An 18,434-nucleotide genomic window follows, 5' to 3' on the forward strand; every position below is an offset into this window, starting at 1 on the left:
CCAAAGTCAAACCAGATTGAACGGTTTGTGTTTGAAAGCACAGGAGAAAGAGGAGACCTGAGACTGGCTGTAAAAAATAATAATAATAGAAGTCATAACATTTTGGTTTTTTTTGACGATTATTAACAAGTTATATTTGCGAACCTTCAGGAGTTAAGGTAAGATGTGGATTTTTTTTTTTTGCAAACTGTCATGAATATGATTTAAAATGTGATAATAATAATAAAGCTTGAACCACAGATGGATTTCACTGTTTCAGTTTATTTTGATTTTCAGACAGAATTTAACCAACTGAAAGGATTGCTAACAATTAGTTTGGGTGTAATGGTAAATTTTACAGTGTTATTAATTATTAATAATGCTATGTCTCGTGCTAAATGATGTTACTAACTCATGTTATGTCACGGATGCTAACTGGTCTAGCTAATGTTAATTTTTATGGTTCTTTGTACAAACGTTATATTTTATATATTAAGGATATTAATATTAAGTGCAAACAGGTCATAACTTGCCCAGAATTTAATCAACGATTGTTCATCAAAAACAAGAAATAAGCAAACAAAACACCAGCATCATACTATTGTCTTATGGTCTCGGTTAAGTCGTCGACTGCGCATGCGCCGAGCCTAAAGCTTCACCTCACGATATTGCGATAATATTATCACGGTTTATGATACTTTTTTGATTGAGTTGTTTTTATGTAATATTTGTGAATAGATTCCTCAGTAGATATGACAGCAGTGTGTGTTTGTTTGTTTGTTAATGTTTTATTATTTTTAGCTGTATTAAACTGTATAGTGAAGAAAATAATGATGTTCAAATTTCTCCAAACTGCCCCTTGTGCTGCTGTTTTAATAAGGCAGAGTTGACCTCTGGGGCAGAAACCGCCCAAAAATGCTGTTTTCCCAGGCGCCGCCTCCTCCTCGTTGGAATGCAGAGGGAGTCTGGAAGATCAAAATCTCAGGAATAACAACATGCTGTGGCTGGAGGCAGCTCATTAATGATGTTCTGTCACCTCTTAATCAGATTTTTTTGTGTGGGTGCAGGTTGTCGTTTAACCCCATTGGAGGAGGAGTGAGGGCGTGAGTGACTTTAAAATGGACACGGTGGTGAAAAAGGTAAGAAGCAAGTGACCTGGATGAAGGATGGAACTAGATCTCATCTCATCTCATTATCTCTAGCCGCTTTATCCTTCTACAGGGTCGCAGGCAAGCTGGAGCCTATCCCAGCTGACTATGGGCGAAAGGCGGGGTACACCCTGGACAAGTCGCCAGATCATCACAGGGCTGACACATAGACACAGACAACCATTCACACTCACATTCACACCTACGCTCAATTTAGAGTCACCAGTTAACCTAACCTGCATGTCTTTGGACTGTGGGGGAAACCGGAGCATCCGGAGGAAACCCACGTGGACACGGGGAGAACATGCAAACTCCACACAGAAAGGCCCTCACCGGCCCCGGGGCTCGAACCCAGGACCTTCTTGCTGTGAGGCGACAGCGCTAACCACTACACCACCGTGCCGCCCATGGAACTAGATGTTTGGGAATATTGAATACATATTATATCGTGTTTTTTTTATTTATTAATTATTCTATTTCAGAGTAACAAGGAAAACTCCAAGCCGGACGTTGGTCAAAAAAAGGCGGAGTTCAGAAATGTCGTATCGAAACGGATGATGAAATCTGCACCGCTCCAGTTTAAAAATGCCCTGAGGGAAGAAAACGCAGGAGATAATAAGGCCGAGTCTAAAGTGCGCATCAAACCATCAAAACTAACCAAGAGCAACAATTCGGATCCCACGCAGAGGAAAACTCTGAGTCAGGCCTTCCGCACCGAACAAACCCTGAGACACAGGAAGCTGGTGTTGGAAACCCAAAAGCCACCGCCATCTGTCCCTCCTAAATCCCTCCTCCCTGGCACCTATAAGGGCCGAGTGGTGCAGTCCAAAATCGATTGCTTTAGAAAGCCACCGAGTGGTCACGAGAAGAAACCGAGCGAGAACAAGCCCAAAGCTGAGACGGTGGTTCGGTCCAAACCTGCTACAGTGCTGTCGGTGTCCTCAAGAGTAGGAGTCCAGTCAAGTTTGGAGAGCAGAGCAAAGTCAGGGTTGGACACACGGGTGAAGGTGCAGAAGACGGTTCCTCAAAGACAGATACAGACAAAAACTTTAGTTCGGACAGCAACGGTCTCGGCCAAGCCGTCCGCTGTCTCCGCCAAGTCCTCTACAATCTCTCGGAAACCAGTGACGATGTCCGCGAGACCACCAACGGTGACGTCTTTCATCAAGAAGAAGGAACCATCAAAACCTGCTACAGCTGCTCGCGAGCAAAAACCGCAAAAGTCCGTCTCGAGCTCCATCAGCCAATACCGAATCCGTGTGGAATCTGCCGAGGAGAGAAGGTGAGTCAGGAACATCACAGTTCTGAGTTCTGGATTGTGATTCGTCAGAATGTTTGATTCTGTGTGGAAAATAATCAATGTCAGTAATTTTATGGAACTGTGTGTCTCTCTCTCAGGGCGAAGTTGGCTGAATGGTTGGCGCTGAAAGGGAAAACTCTGAAAAGGCCAGCGATGACGGAAAAGTCTGCGCCTCCGAGCTGTAAACCTCAGACTAACGCTGAAGATGCAGATAAAGCTCAGCCCAAAGTGGTGACAGTCAGTGAAGCAGAACAGAGCGAGGTTCCTCAGAGGAAACCTGCATTCTCCAACAGCCCAAGTCACATCCTAAACACCACGCTGGACCTGCTGGACAACTCGGACACGGAGCTGCCCACGGAGCCCGAGGTCAGGATGGAATCGGTACTACAGCTCAACATCTACACTGCATACGTACACGTTGTAAACAGTCCGAGTGTGTACGGAGTTTGTCTGGCACACACTGTAGTCAGCAAACATTACATGTAGAAGTGTGTGTGAGTGATTTGTCCTCAAATCCTCGTCCAGATATGACATTTTTCTGTATTTAAAAAAAAACATTTAATTCACTTCTAATTGGTGTCTTTTAAGGTTTTCATAAAAACTGTTAATGTTGATTTTTTTTTTGTTTAAATCCAGAAATTATTTGAATTTTTATAACATATTAATTAAATTATTGTTTCATGAACTGTAATTTTAGAATTGATAATTTTTATCTTCATAATACTAGTTTTAAATTAAATTTATTTTATAGAAATTTCCTTCTTTGTCTGTAGGTGGTGGTAAACCTTTGTAAACAGTTAGAGGCGATGGAAACTCCGTCCTCATGTGAGAGTGGTGAGGTTTTTTTTGTTTTTTAAAACACATTTAAGGGAAAAACATTAAATCAGTTTTAATCAATCGACAGATGAAACTTGCTCTTTTTTGTACATTTTGTGCAGTACATCATGCAGAATGCATTTTGTTTCTCAATTTAAATATGAATATTAAATACAAATACTTGTACTGATTGTACTTGTAAATAAGTTAATATTTGAATGAACGATTTTTTGATTTCTTGAACAGAAACAAAAGCAGGAAGAAATGCTGAGGTGAAGACAGAAGAAGAAATGGCTGAATACGAGATTCTGGAGGAGGAAGAACTGGGTGAAGAAAAACCAAAGGACATCGCTGAAGAGGAGGATGGAGAGGAAGAAAAGAGAGCTTTCAGGGTGAATGAGGAGGAAGAGCAGAAACTGTTTGAAGGTGGTGATGAGGAGAAGATGGACTCCACACCTGCAGATGTTGTGGATGCATTTGTTGTGAAGTACAGCGTAAAAACAACGCCGTTTCTGCAAAGGTGACATTTCAGTGTTTTTCAGCACCAAAGTAAAAGAACCATTCTGTACCCTTCTCCTGATGATGATTATGAAGTTAAAATAATTATTACTCGCCTTTTCATTATTGTATGATTATTTTCATAATTAAATTTATCTAGTTAATCTATTTTTTCATTATTTACATGTTTAATTTTTGTCATTGTTTTATTTTTAACATGCCTTATTGCAACTCTGTCTTTAATTATAGTGATTTTATTTTTTCATTTTAGGTCATTTTACTTAGTTTTTATTAATTGTTTTAATCCAGATTTTATTTCAGCAATTCTATTCATTTTTCTTTGTAAGTCTTTTACGAATTAATTTACTGCTCCTGTTTTTGCTGGTGTTCATGTATTAATTGGTGTTTATGGTTTGTTCTGATCAGTGTGAAGAAGAGGATGGAGGGTGAGTTGGCTCCGGCTACTCCAGGCTCTCGCCGTAAAAGTTCCATTAAAGAGCTGAAGTTTCTGACGCCGGTGCGTCGCTCGTCTCGGATCCACAGGAACTCGTCCCGTCTGCCAGATGTGCTGAACGAACATGACCCCTGCGTGTCCTCGCTGGCTGAGCTCGAGCTGCTGGATGCAGCTGACTCCAACGCCTACATTTACAGGAAGAACCCTGCGCTGCTGCAGCACCTCCCTGAGCAGCGTCCTGAGCCCCAGAGCTCCGATCACACCGACAAACAAACATGCTGAATAATCAGGACAGGAAACCGATTTTAACTACAGTAATATGCAAATAGTGAATGTTAACTTGTGGCAGAAAAGACAGTGGACTGATTTGAATATGTAAAGATGTGAATTTCTATTGGCTCACTTACACCGAAAACAGAAAAGCTGATGTTTAGAGCTGATTACGAAATGATGCTACACTAGGGGGTTTTGGATGTTTTTACTAACTGAAGGTTTGTTTTCCTCAAAAAGCTAACATGAATAATTATAAACAGACAGAAGCAGTGGAAGTGTGTAATGTAAAAGATGCTTTGAAGACACAAGCAAGTTTTAGTTTACACTGAAGAGACTCTAAAACCAGAATGGAGGTTAGAAATGATGGCTATGCACAAATTTTCACAGGCAGAAAATACTTATAAAAAATGTTTATCAATATTTGAAGTGGAGAAAGGTTTTGCTTCTGCTAACACTAATGCAGGAAAAAGAGGTTCAGATGTTTCTACAAGTTTTCTTTTAAAGCCTTATAACAGTGTCTGTGATTGACAGGTGGGTAACCTAGCAACACAAGCTACTATGTGCTCTAACTGCTAAAAGAAATAAATTAACACTTTAAATTGCATCTGCACTTTTATCCTGCATCATAGGCTTGCTGAAATTTTTAATAAAAATGGTACAATCCTGAATACTTTCCCTTAGACCTGATTATCAATTAATTGTCATTAATTTGATAATTGCTCGTGTTACTTCTTTGTCCATCCTGATGTTTGTTTGTTTCTTTTCCTTGTGTATATATTTATCCAGTGTTCCTGATTAATATTATTCACATCGAAGCGTATAATTGTAGACATCGCAAACTCATGTTCATCTTTGACAACTGATCTGCATGTGTAAAGATGAGATTCAAGCATATTGTACTGAATGAGTGTTTCTTGAAATAAACTCAGTTCTCTTTTATAGTGTCATAATTATGATTAAATGAGATTAGTATAATAACTATTTTTATAGCACTTAGTCCAGGGAAAGCAGCTCTAAGTGCTTTTACATATCAGCAGACAACAAAATAATACTAATGGATAAACAAAGACAAGCTATTCAATCCAAGGGGCATAATTAATGAGAATATTAGATTAATACTAAAAGTATTAACTGTACATACACTTTAGTATGAGTTTAATACATTACGGAGGATGTATGTAATGTTAGCATGGACTTAAATTTATTTTTTGCTTTTTCGGTGGAACAACCCGGAAGTCAGCTCAACCAATCACGTACCGCCTTCTCATCCGGGCACTCTTCATCTAACAGCTAGTCAGTTAGCTAACGTAGGTGTGTGATTAATATCAAAATCAGTATAGGGTTTTTTTTTTTGTTGTTGTTTAATTTTTTAATATATATATATGGATATATTTGTTTAAAAAAACAACACAGGATGGCTAACGGTGTTCCTGGGAGGTGTAGTTGTTACATCATGACCAAATAAGAAACCATTTAAAAAATGAAACAGAGTAAGGTAAATGGGAAATTGTAGATTAAAATACATTTGTCAATTATTTATTTGAAAATGAAAAAATATATGTATATTAAAAAAAAATTGTAAAAACAACTCGGCTTGTGATTGGTTAATAAAAAAGACCCGGGTCGCTGAGGGAAGGCCGCAAAGCATTGTGGGAAGGAGGTGAATTCTTCGTGTTGACTCCTCCAGGCCACACAAAGCACTAGAGTGCCGAATAAAATCACAAATTTCTATTGAATTAATCACAAGAACCGGTAAAAAAAATAATAAAATAAAAGTTTTTGGTTGAAAGTTTTTTTTTTAAACAGGCGCGCGATGCCGAATTTCTGCGCGGCTCTGCACTGTTCCCGGATGAGCTCGCACTCGGTGCTGGCTTTCTTCAGGTTTCCGCGGGATCCCGAGAGGTGAGTAAACCCGAGATCACCGACTTATCACGGGTCAAACTGAACATTCATGACCGCCACCACACCGCTGAGATAACGGTTCCATTCCTGTCATGTTATTCTGTCGGTAAAGCGCGCTGTTTCGGTGCTAAATGTTTGTTTGAGGTGATGAGCTAACTGCATGCTAAGTGTCAGGAGAAAGTTTAGTGTTAGCTGCTGCTGTGGTGATTGAGCTGTCTGTCTACCTGTCTGTCTGTACCTGTCTAACAGTCGACACCGTTTCGACCTGCCTGTGATAACAAACATGAGAGAGAGGAGCACCTTCTCTTCACAGGGGTCGCAATACCATTGTTGTTGACTTTCAGTACCGGTATCACAACGATATTACAAAAAAACCAAACAACCCCCTCCTTCCACATGCATCACACTGACTTTAACTCACACCTTGGTGTCTTTTTACTTACAGCATTTCATATTTTCTACGTCTCTTTGCTCATTATATATATTATCTATCTGTTATCTGTAGCCACTCATCCTGTACAAGGTCCTATCCCAGCTGACTATGGGTGAGAGGCGGGGTACACCCTGAACGAGTCGCCAGGTCATCGCAGCGCTGATGCACAGAGGCAAACAACCATTTGCAGCTACGGTCAGTTTAGAGCCATTAGTTAACCTCACTTGCATGTCTTTGGACTGTGGGGGAAACCGGAGCACCTGGAGCAAACCCACGCGGACACGGGGAGAACATGTAAACTCCACACAGAAAGGCCTTCGCCGGCTGCTGGGCTCAAACCCAGAACCTTCTTGCTGTGAGGTGATAGCGCTAACCACTACACCACCATATCTATTAAATAAACCCATTTGGGCGGCACGGTGGCGTAGTGGTTAGTGCTGTTGCCTCACAGCAAGAAGGTCCGGGTTCGATCCCTGTGGCCGGCGAGGGCCTTTCTGTGCAGAGTTTGCATGTTGTCCGTGTGGGTTTCCTCCGGGTGCTCCGGTTTCCCCCACAGTCCAAAGACATGCAGGTTAGGTTAACTGCTGTCTCTAAATTGACCGTAGGTGTGAATGTGAGTGTGAATGGTTGTCTGTGTCTATGTGTCAGCCCTGTGATGACCTGGCGACTTGTCCAGGGTGAACCCCGCCTTTCACCCGTAGTCAGCTGGGATAGGCTCCAGCTTGCCTGCGACCCTGTAGAACAGGATAAAGCGGCTAGAGAGAGATAAACCTATTTGGTGATTAGGTATACATTTTGTTAAGTCTACACCGATCAGCCATGACATTCAGACCACTGACAGGTGAACTAAATAACATTTGATTATTTCATTACAGTGGCACCTGCCAAGGGCTGGGATATAATAGACAGCAAGAGAACAGTCAGTTCTTGAAGTCGATGTGTTGGAAGCAGGAAAAATGGGCAAGCGTAAGAATCTGAGCGACTTTGACAAGGGCCACGTTGTGATGGCGAGATGATTGGGTCTGAGCATCTCCAAAATGGCACATCCTGTGGGGTGTTCCCAGTACGCAGTGGTTAGTACCAAACAAAAGTGGTCCAAGGATCCTAAGGACAACCGGTGAACTGGCGACAGGGTCATGGGTGTTGAAATCTCATTGCTTCAGGGGTGTTGTGGCTCAGGTGGATAAGGCGCCATACCATAAATCCGGGGACCCGGGTTCGATTCCAACCCGAGGTCATTTCCCGATCCCTCCCCGTCTCTCTTTCCCACTCATTTTCTGTCCTGTCTCTACACTGTCCTATCCAATAAAGGTGAAAAAGCCCAAAAAATATCTTGAAAAAAAAATTGATTCGCATGGGGCACGAAGGCTAGGCCATAAGGTCCAATCGCACAGAAGAGCTCCTGTAGCACAAACTGCTGAAAAAGTTAATGCTGGCTAAAACAGAAAGGTGTCAGATTTAACTAACATTGAAAACAACACAACAGGATGTTATTCGATGTGAATTCATTACCTCGTGAATTTTCTCATCTCATTATCTGTAGCCGCTTTATCCTGTTCTACAGGGTCGCAGGCAAGCTGGAGCCTTTCCCAGCTGACTACGGGCGAAAGGTGGGGTACACCCTGGACAAGTCGCCAGGTCATCACAGGGCTGACACATATGCCGCTTTTCCACTACAAACGCGGCTGAGTTGGGCTGAGCCGTGCCGTGCTGAGTCGAGCTGAGCGGGGCTGTTGGAGTTGCATTTCGACTACAACCGCGCTGAACCGTGCTGGCTGGAAGTGGGTGGACACATTGGGTGGAGTTAGCGAAAGTGGGTGGACGTCACGTGATGTCGTTAAGCAGCGCAAACAGTGACATCAGTGAGCTTTTAAGCGGTAGTCTCACGACCCGGATAGTAAACAATAAACATGGAGGACATGGAGTCGTTAGTGTTGCTGGTCTTGGTTCTGTGGCTTGTTGTCACCGACAACGCCAACAGATACTGGCAAGAGCGTATAGATGAGGCGAGGCGCATAAGGCTTCAGAAATTCTCGTAATTCGTAATTCTTCTTCTTCCGGGTTTACGGTGTTTACAGATCCCAGCGTGCTCGCGGGGCGTGTGTGGGCATGTGAGGACACTCCTCCTCACCAATCAGTGCACAGGGGAGTGTCTGCTCACGCCCCCAGCCCCACTCAGCTCGGTTTGGCTCGCTTCAGCCCCACTCCAAAACGGTGCGAGTTTTAGGGGCTAAGCAGGGCTGAAGCGAGCTGAGTCGTGCTGTTCTTTGGTAGTCGAAACGCGAGCCGTGTCGGGCTGAAGTGAGCTGAAGCGAGCTGAAAAAGGGTAGTGGAAAAGGGCCAATAGACACAGACAACCATTCACACTCACATTCACACCTACGGTCAATTAGAGTCACCAGTTAACCTAACCTGCATGTCTTTGGACTGTGGGGGAAACCGGAGCACCCGGAGGAAACCCACACGGACACGGGGAGAACATGCAAACTCCACACAGAAAGGCCCTTGCCAGCCACGGGGCTCGAACCCGGACCTTCTTGCTGTGAGGCGACAGCGCTAACCACTACACCACCGTGCCGCCCTCATGAATTTTGTTTTTTCAAAATAAACATTTCAATTTTGATTCTTGGGACATGAACATATTTACCACTTTATAATATCATTCCTTCTCACATCACTTATGTTTAGGGACTGAAGACAGCATGATGGAGTGGTTCAGGTGTTATCTTGTCCCGTTCTTCCTGCAAATAGGTCTTAAAGGAACAGTCCACCGTACTTCCATAATGAAATATGCTCTTATCTGAATTGAGATGAGCTGCTCCGTCCCTGTCCGAGCTTTGCGCGACCTCCCAGTCAGTCAGACGCGCTGTCACTCCTGTTAGCAATGTAGCTAGGCTCAGTATGGCCAATGGTATTTTTTGGGGCTGTAGTTAGATGCGACCAAACTTTTCCGCGTTTTTCCTGTTTAGATAGGTTTATATGACCAGTGACATGAAACAAGTTCAGTTACACAAATTGAAACGTAGCGATTTTCTATGCTATGGAAAGTCCGCACTATAATGACAGGCGTACTAACACCTTCTGCGCGCTTCGGCAGCGCATTGATACGGAGCTCAGATATCAATGCGCTGCCGAACCGTGCAGAAGGTGTTAGTAACAAACCAGGAGAATAAAAGTTAAGAAAATATTTTATTTTTACAAAGTCATCAGTAAAAACATAATTAGAGCCAGATAAAAAAAAATACATAAACAGGCAAACCAGACAGCAGATGCAAAGTGCTACGTGCTTAATTAAATAAATCAGTCTGTGAGCAGAAGGTAATCGGATGAGTATACAAGTACTCAGCAAAATACTACGACCACACAAAAACACTGCAATTTATGGACTGAGACACCCTCATCCGCCAATTAATATGAAACGGCTTCAGGTGCACCTGTGACAGCCAGCGCGGCTGAACCCCGCCCCCAGCGCTCCGCGCACCAGCCTACAAGTTTATTCAAGTTTCCCAGAGATCCCGAGGTGCATGCGAAGTGGGTGAAGCAAGTCAGGCGCACTCGCCAACATCCGTCCTGTGCTCTGAACACTTCGATTTGGATTGTTTTGGCACCTTCCCAGCTTAAAAGAATCTCGTGGGTGTTCAGTTCAGCACAAACGTGTGTTACTACCATCAGCAGTGCCTACAGTCAGTGTTGCCAGATTGAGAGGTTTCCCGCCCAGTTGGGTGGTTTCAAGTGCATTTTGGTGGGTTTTGAACAGTATCTGGCAACACTGCCTACAGTATTCTGGCAACTCCTCCAAAGACAGTCCTCCTGTCAGAACATGTGTTGTGAAACGACATAAGATAAAGCTACGTAGAGCTATAGATTCTACATGATAATCATAAATGTAATCGTAAAGTCGGCGTGATATCAGTCATGTATTTGCTTGTGAAAGCTTGCGGCTTTCACGTAACTGCCGCCTAGCAACGAGAGGCAAAGGGTAAAGAGGGTAGGCTATCATAGATTCTATTCGGAAGAGATCAACACAATTCTAGACTCCCAGAAGAGGAAGAGCTAGCACTAGAGAGTTCACCGGCGTTTTCATGCGCCATTTCCGTTGAGTAGAACCAGAGTAGAACAGCCAGTGAACCGCAGCGTGTTCTCCCGCTGATGTCACAACATGGCCGCGAGCCACGGACCCAGTTTTCTTGCGCTGTGCAATTAAAAGTTGGATATTTGCGTAACAACAGCTTCTTTTCACGTAATTATAACAGAAATCTAACATGTTTGCCATGTTGTATAGTTTATTTAAGAAATTGCATAGAGTCATGTTCGTGTCATCAGCACTTTAAGGATGGCAACTCGGTTTGTTTATCTGATGGGGAGCGCCATCTTTGTTTTTTTCTTCTTTGAGTCTTTCAATAAACGACATGCCGTTGCGTTGTCAAAGTGAGAAATTGACTCTTCTTTTCTAATATCGCAATTTCCACAATGTGCACTTTGACTAAGCTAAGGTGACAAGTTTCTCCAGATTCTCTAATACTATTGAAGAATATGGTGAAATCTTCATGGGGCGGGATGGTTTGGAACAGGTCATCTAAAATTGGGATAACATTTACCCGGGACGGGTATTTGAGGCGGGTCGTCTAGCTTAAGCTTGATTAGCGTTGTTACGCATGCAGTTTGTTTTTTCGAGCAGCTGTCAAACGCAGAGTCAACTTTACGATCTGCGATTATAATGTCTTAAGCAAGGCTGAGAAACGGTGGACTAAGACGTATTTATTTTTCTATATCAACACAATGACAGAATAAATTTGCGTTCAAAACGTACTTACCTTTCCCTCTAGACCTTTTTAGCCACGCATCCAGCATGGAGCCGCTTGCAACTCTCTTCGTCGCCATTTGTGAGTCACATGATGGTATGAACCATTCACAGTCCATGGAACACTCTAAGCCAATCAGAGTACGGCTTACATATGGCACAAGGGGCAGTTATGGCTGCACTCATGTCGAGGATGTAAACAAAGTTGACGCGGCAACGGACATACATGACATAGTGGATGTAATTTAAGTTCACAACTTTTTTTTTTGCCGTCAGAAATATTTAATATTAAATTTTGTGACTCGACTGACAATAGCCGGCGGCATAACAAGCCACAGACGGCGATTTGCCGCCGGTGACCGGCTACTTTTGAGACCGCTGTTGGTTTTATTTATTTATTTAAATGCTTATTTAATTATGTTGAGATTTATTTGATTAGGTACTGCTTTGTGTGGTTTTGTATTTAATACCCAGATGTTTCTGATTATTATCGTGCGACCTTCCTTTTCAGTTCCAGCAGAAAGAATTTGTTTGAAATTTCCTCACACACAAATTTAGTCTCCGGTGGAATGTGTTGTGTGGTTGCCCACAAATCGTCACATGTGATGTTTTAGTGCATCCTCCGCTTTTAAAAATAGAACCAAAACAGGAAAGTTTTTTTTTTTAATTGCTTGCTGCATGTCACACAGTTGACATGATTGTGTTCTGTTAATAACGTGTGTGTGTGTGTGTGTAGGTGTAAGAAGTGGGTGGAAAACTGCAGTCGGTCAGATCTGAGAGATAAAACACCGGAACATCTGAACAAGTACCACAGACTGTGTGCCAGACACTTTGAGCCTGATCTGATTTTAAAAACAGTAAGCAGATTGTGTGTGTGTGTGTGTGTGTGTGTGTGTGTAAAATTCATTCTTGACGTGTTTAAGCATATTATTATTATTATTATTATTATTATTTGAATGCACTGATGTGTGTGTTTCCCCTCAGAGCCCGTTCAGGACGGTTCTAAAGGACACGGCGATACCCACCATCTTTGACCATCCCATCCGTAAACGGACAAATGAACAGGTTCGTGTTTTCCTGCAGTCCTGAAAGCACTCACTCAGTGGTGTTGTTGCTGTGCGTGTGTGTACCTGGTCGGGTTGTAGAACCTGAGTGTGTTTTGGATCAGTCAGTTTTCATTTTAAATTCAGGTTTGAGGGTTTATTCCTGAACTAGTGATAACGTTACCCATCATGTTGAGTGTGTGACCTTTTATAAAGTCGGCACAATACATGAAAAACAGATTTATAATTAAGCGCTACAGTTAGAGTTTTTAACCTCAGTTAGTGCACTGTTAAATTAAGGACCCTTAATAATCCTGGTTCATGTGCAACATCGCTGTCCATCAGGTAAAATGTTTAACACGACAAACACACTGACGAGCTCTGTTTCTCTCGTTAAAACTTTACATCTAAAACCGACATCATGATGCACAAAATGGAGCTTTCAGTCGGTTTGAAGGCAGTGTTGTAGTCGAGTTGCTAAACCTCAAGTCCGAGTCCAGTTTCAAGTCCCCAGTGTTCAAGTCCAAGTCATTCAAGAAAATTTCAAGTCGAGTCCGAGAACAAGACCCCAACTGTACGTGACGGTGTCTGTTGCTGCCTTTATGTGAAAGCGTCTCTGGTACTGTGTCGGACTAACGTTCCTGCTCGACTGCCCCATTTTAGTTAACAGGCTACAGATAAAAAGCTTGTTCATCGGTCAGCGAGCCCCACCCACTATCAACAGGGCAATGAACGTAGCGTGTCACTTCCTTCTCTGGGTGGAGTCTTGCCAAATGCCGACTGAAGTTCGAGGTCGTCCCCGTCGTCTCCTCGATAGTTCTTCTACATATGGAACACATAGCAGTGCATTTTTTTCCCACTGCACGAGAAGTCTGTATAAGCAAAGCGGACAATCCTAGGGGCGTCTCTCCAGGCATTTTAGCGCCGTTAACGTTAGTTTGTTCCTGAACATGACGTATGAACAGGTGAGTGTGCATTCTCTTGCACGAAATTAGTACAAAAATTAATGTAGATATAAATATCTTATGCCAAATTATGGCATATTATAAAAAGTAAAGAAAAAATTTCAGAGTCCAAATGCAGTTAATGCACGAGTCCAAATCCAGGTCATCAGTGTTCAAGTCCAAGTCAAGTGATGAGTCCTTAAAATTAGGGCATGAGTCCTGGACTCAAGTATTATGAACCTGTTTGAAGGCAACAGGAGAGGATTTTAAAATTCAAACCCTAAGTGTAACAGGAAACCATGTTTGTGGTCGTGTTCAATAATGCTCAAGAAGAGTGATAAATATGGGAGAACCCTGAGCTTTGTGTGTTTTGTCTTTGCTTGGTGGTTTGTTTTTTTTCTTTTTCAGTCACAAATGGCTCCAGAAATTGATCGATAAGATGACAGGTGTGAAATCACTAGACGAAAATGGCTTAAATTATGGCTTAAACATGAATGGATCAACATATTGTATTTTTTCAGGTTGCTCCTCTTACACTACGTTCACACTGCAAGGCTTAATGCTCAATTCCGATTTTTTTGTGAGGTCGTTCACATTAACAAATATATGCGACTTGTATGTGATCCTCAGTATGAACGAAAAGCGACCTAAAAGTGTTCCGCATGCGCACTGCAGGATACGACGACGTCACACGCAGTGAGCATGGCCAGTGTTTACGGAAGTAAAACCGCCCGGTTGCGGTATGACCCATCCAATCTAGCTTGAATAGCTGCATCCCCCCAAATGGAAATCAGCTCCCTAACCTCTGCGTCCTTCCATTGAGAAGATTCAGAACCTTCACAGCCCGAAGCGTCCCTCGCATTGATGTCATGCGCAGGGGCGCAGATACGTTTTTTGAACTGGGGGGGGGGACAAAGCTGCCAGCAAACCAACCCCAACATGCCTGTCAAACTTGTTGTTAGTAACCATAGCAACCAAGCTCAAGCTCGCAACCTGTGCAGTCTGCGCAGCTCAACCAACCGAATATCAGTCTTTGTTTTGTTTTATGTGAGTTGTTGCAACTATATGTATACACTGCTGTGCACCTCAATAAACCGAATGGTAATTAGTCTTTTGATTTTTCCGTGAGGTTTGCCTTATGCAAAGAAAGACAGCATAGACGTTTTTTCCTCCCTATAAGTGGGGGGGACCGAACGAGGTGAATTTAAATATGACTCGTCCCACCCTCTATCTGCGCCCGTGATTATGCGCCATGTTGTTGTAACTTTTTTGAGAGACCCGCCGCCTACTTCAGCGCAGAATAGTGACGTTTGTGGCTTGTTGATGACGTGCAAGTCGGATGAATGCGACCTGGCGGTTCAGACTGAAGTCGCATATGAAAAGAGCGGATAGGAATCGGAATTAGCACCACATATCCAAACGGCCTGGGTCGGATTTGAAAAAATCGGATCTGTGTCGTTCATATTGTCAATAAAAGATCGGATACAGGTCACATATGGGCGAAAAGATCGGATTTGAGTCACTTCAGCCTGCAGTGTGAACGTAGCCTTAGAGTACAGGTGTGTTTCTCTGTGTGATGATTATAACAGTAAAGAGGGAATGAATCTGGAATGGGATGGTCAGGGGTACACATACTTTTGGAGATAGACTCCAAATATCAGGAGCACAAATATTGCTAACCTAAGCATGTTCTATCATTGAACGCAACAAAATGGTGATTGAATGAAAATATTTTTTGTCCTCAGCAGGAAGAAGAGAACGCTCCACAGGCAAAAGTACAGAAAGGTGAGATTATCTACAGAAGCTCCAGTTTTATTTTCAATATGAGTTACTTTTTTTTTTTTTTTTTGAAACATGATTAGATTTATTGCTCCTGCATTTGAACCTCATGGTCATAAGTTTATAGTTTGTCTGTTTTTGTGTATTAGTTGAGAATCAGGACAAGAATGCAGAGAACGCCACGGAGAGCACGAACGGCCAGGAGGCTGTTGAAGGTCTCCTGAACGAAGAAACTCCGGTCTTGGATAAGGACCGGGATCAGCGCGAGTATCTCCGATCCCTGTTTGATGTCGTGGTCATGATGGGACGGCAGAACATCCCCCTGCAGGGCCACTCCGATACAGAGCCGAGGAGCAAAGCGTTCACGCCAAGCAACTTCCAGGCGCTGCTGGAGTTCCGCATCAACGCCGGCGACGAGGCGCTCCGGAGGAGGTTCGAGACATCACCTGCTAGTTTGGAGTTCTGCTCGTCCACGCAGCTGCACCAGATCCTGGAGGTGGGTGAGCGGTGCGTCTCTGATGAGCTGCTCTCTGAGGTCAAAGAGGCACGCTTTTTCTCTCTGGTCATGGAAAACGTCGTGGAGCTGGCCGGGGAGAACAGAATTCCGACCTTCATCCGCTTCGTGGATCAGAACAACTGTCTGCGTGAGGAGTTTTTAGGATTTGTGCTTTTTGAAGGAGACGTGGAAAGCATCATTGGAAACCTGTGCGCTGAAATGGCAGAGAAGAACGGGCTGAGCATGGAGGACTGCAGAGGGCAGGCGTACTTCAGCACTGGCGTCCACGCGTCCAAAGTGAAAGCCGTCGTCATGAAACTGAGCGAGCGCTATCCGTTAGCGGTGCTCACTCCCAGCTCCAGCCACGCCCTGAACATCAGCCTGGCTAACAGCATGGACTTCACGAGCGTACAGCTTGTCATGTCAACCCTGAAGAAGATCGCCGCTTTCTTCAGCAGGTCTCCTCTTCTGCTGGATCAGCTGGAGAGCGCCGTGTCCATTTATTACCAGGGGAACGAGGAGAAGGCGAGCGTGCTCAAGCAGGTGTGTCGCACCGACTGGACGCAGCAGCACGACGCGTTTGAGGTGGCCGTCGACCTCCTGGAGTCTCTGCTTCTCTGCATGGACAGCATCCATGACAACATGGAGCTGAAATGGAGCGACGAGATTGCACACGAGGCCTTCGTCGTCTCCGAGGCGCTGGCCGACTTCGAGTTCGTGATGACGCTGGTGGTCTTGAAGAACACGCTCTCATTTTCCAGGGCGTTTGGGAAAAACCTACAGGGACAAACCAGCGAGGTCTTCTTTGCCGCCAACAGTTTGACAGCTGTCCTGCACTCACTCAACGAGATCCTCGAGAACATCGAAGTGTATCATGAGTTCTGGTTCGAGGAAGCGGTCAACCTCGCTGCCGCCTTGGAGATTCCCGTCAAAATCCCCAGGCTGTTCTTTAGGAAGCAGCGCCCCGACACCGGGGACGAGATCCAACCCGAGACCTACTACAAGGTCCACCTGACGTTCCCAGTTGTCACTCAGGTCATCAAGGAGCTGAGCGAGTTCTTCTCTGAGAATCACCTCAACGCGCTCAGGTCCCTGTCCTTCGTCCCGGCGATCATGTCGCAGCTCAAGTTCAACACGGAGGAGAACAGCGCAGACGTCTACAAGAACGACCTTCCCAACCCGGAGACGCTTCCCACCGAGCTCAACTGCTGGAAGATCAAGTGGAAGCACGGCACCAAGAACGTCACGTTGCCCTCCACCATCTACGAGACGCTCCAGCTGTCCGACGTCAAGTTTTTCCCCAACGTCTGTGCGCTCCTCAAGGTCCTCCACTGCCTCCCAGTGCTGTCGCTCACGGAGGAGAAGTGCAGCGAGGCGAGGAGGCGTCTGACGGCGTACCTGCGGGACATGCCCCCCAAACACAGACACAAGAGCCTGGCGCTGTTTAGCATTAACTGCGCAGTGAAGGTAGACGTGGACCTGATGGTTGAGGCGTATCTCACAGCGTATCCAGACAAAGAGACGACAGAGGAACCTGCGTGATTCTGTCTCTCTCTCACACACACACACACACACACACACACTAGAAAGATGAATTAGAGCTCGATGTAATTTTGTTGATTTGTCTGCTTTGTTTAGCAGAATGACAGGTGTTGCTATAGGAACGAGGGTGGCGGTTAAATTATGTTTGATCAGCCAATCACAACGATGATCTTTATTACATCACCACTGGGCGTCGGCTTTAAATGTTTTCTGCTTGATATAATACTTTTTCAAGCTGATGGCGTGTTTCTGATTGGCTGATCAAATATCAATAAAACTCCGCTCACAGTCTCAATTCTCCTGTACAGACGCACACTTAATGTTTTTAAATTTTGTTTCTTTTTGTGTGTACAGTGTGAGAGATACTGAGGTGCACTGAAAGTGAATCAGGAGCTATCAGACTCTTGTGTTACCGTATGAAGTTGTTTCTTTTCTCAACAGCTTTTTTTTTCTTAACAGGATAAAAGGAAATAAAATTTTACTTTAGACATAACACGTGTGTGTGCATGTACGCGCCATGAAACCAGTGTCACCCCAAAGAAAGTAGAAATCTGTACACTAGATTAGAATTCTCTTAACACCTGAATGTCTCGTTTATATTCTGCTGTATTTTTGTTGAGAGGATTTTTTTTTTTTACTAAAATCACCTGAACGTCTGCAGAGTTATTGAAGAGTTTAGGTTCATGTCATTTTCATCTGTTCTAAATTTTTTTTTATAAAGGTGTTGCATCACGAACTAATAAACGATTTTGAAATATAATAAATATTCTTCTTCTTTATTCTCTCTCTGACTCACACTTGTTTATTTCTTCATTCCCTGTCTGATTGGGCATGTTTCTCTTTGCACTCCTACTGTCTTTGTTTTCTTTCTTTGTCTCTTTATCACACTTCACCTCCCTTACCTTTTCTTCCCCCCCCCCCAATTCTGTCTTTCTTTGGACGGGGAGGGGGAACTGTCTTGAATACTTTGTTTCAGGTTTCATCTCTACAATTATTTCTGAGAGAATTATCATCTACTGAATCACC

At 43.8% G+C, this 18,434-nt stretch overlaps 2 protein-coding genes across 4 annotated transcripts; both read left to right on the top strand.

The window, feature by feature from the left end:
- si:ch211-266i6.3 (cytoskeleton-associated protein 2) lies at positions 1-5,407 on the top strand. 2 transcript variants are annotated; one of them, XM_060908232.1, is made up of 7 exons: positions 1-158; positions 1,047-1,118; positions 1,610-2,409; positions 2,526-2,808; positions 3,201-3,261; positions 3,490-3,763; positions 4,168-5,407. In XM_060908232.1, exons 2-7 carry the CDS (start codon positions 1,098-1,100, stop codon positions 4,475-4,477), a joined length of 1,749 nt encoding a protein of 582 aa, XP_060764215.1. In that variant the 5' UTR covers positions 1-158; positions 1,047-1,097; the 3' UTR covers positions 4,478-5,407. The 2 variants fall into 2 exon arrangements, with proteins under 2 accessions (XP_060764215.1, XP_060764217.1); XM_060908234.1 differs by having other exon boundaries at positions 2,526-2,793.
- A 726-nt stretch (positions 5,408-6,133) lies between these two features.
- Positions 6,134-18,172, top strand: thap12a (THAP domain containing 12a). 2 transcript variants are annotated; one of them, XM_060908552.1, is made up of 5 exons: positions 6,134-6,370; positions 12,341-12,461; positions 12,589-12,669; positions 15,337-15,376; positions 15,520-18,172. In XM_060908552.1, exons 1-5 carry the CDS (start codon positions 6,282-6,284, stop codon positions 17,406-17,408), a joined length of 2,220 nt encoding a protein of 739 aa, XP_060764535.1. In that variant the 5' UTR covers positions 6,134-6,281; the 3' UTR covers positions 17,409-18,172. The 2 variants fall into 2 exon arrangements, with proteins under 2 accessions (XP_060764535.1, XP_060764537.1); XM_060908554.1 differs by having other exon boundaries at positions 15,340-15,376.
- Positions 18,173-18,434: the final 262 nt, after the last annotated feature.

This window comes from Neoarius graeffei, chromosome 25, assembly GCF_027579695.1.
Source record: "Neoarius graeffei isolate fNeoGra1 chromosome 25, fNeoGra1.pri, whole genome shotgun sequence".
Taxonomy (NCBI): domain Eukaryota; kingdom Metazoa; phylum Chordata; class Actinopteri; order Siluriformes; family Ariidae; genus Neoarius; species Neoarius graeffei.

Bases quoted from the DNA above. Each gene is read 5' to 3' on its own strand.
- si:ch211-266i6.3 (XM_060908232.1), top strand. From the start codon at position 1,098: ATGGACACGGTGGTGAAAAAG. The intron at 2,410-2,525 runs GTGAGTCAGGAA...TCTCTCTCTCAG, and splicing joins GAATCTGCCGAGGAGAGAAG to GGCGAAGTTGGCTGAATGGT. The intron at 3,764-4,167 runs GTGACATTTCAG...TGTTCTGATCAG, and splicing joins ACAACGCCGTTTCTGCAAAG to TGTGAAGAAGAGGATGGAGG.
- thap12a (XM_060908552.1), top strand. From the start codon at position 6,282: ATGCCGAATTTCTGCGCGGCTCTGCACTGTTCCCGGATGAGCTCGCAC. The intron at 12,462-12,588 runs GTAAGCAGATTG...GTTTCCCCTCAG, and splicing joins CTGATCTGATTTTAAAAACA to AGCCCGTTCAGGACGGTTCT. The intron at 12,670-15,336 runs GTTCGTGTTTTC...TTTTGTCCTCAG, and splicing joins GTAAACGGACAAATGAACAG to CAGGAAGAAGAGAACGCTCC.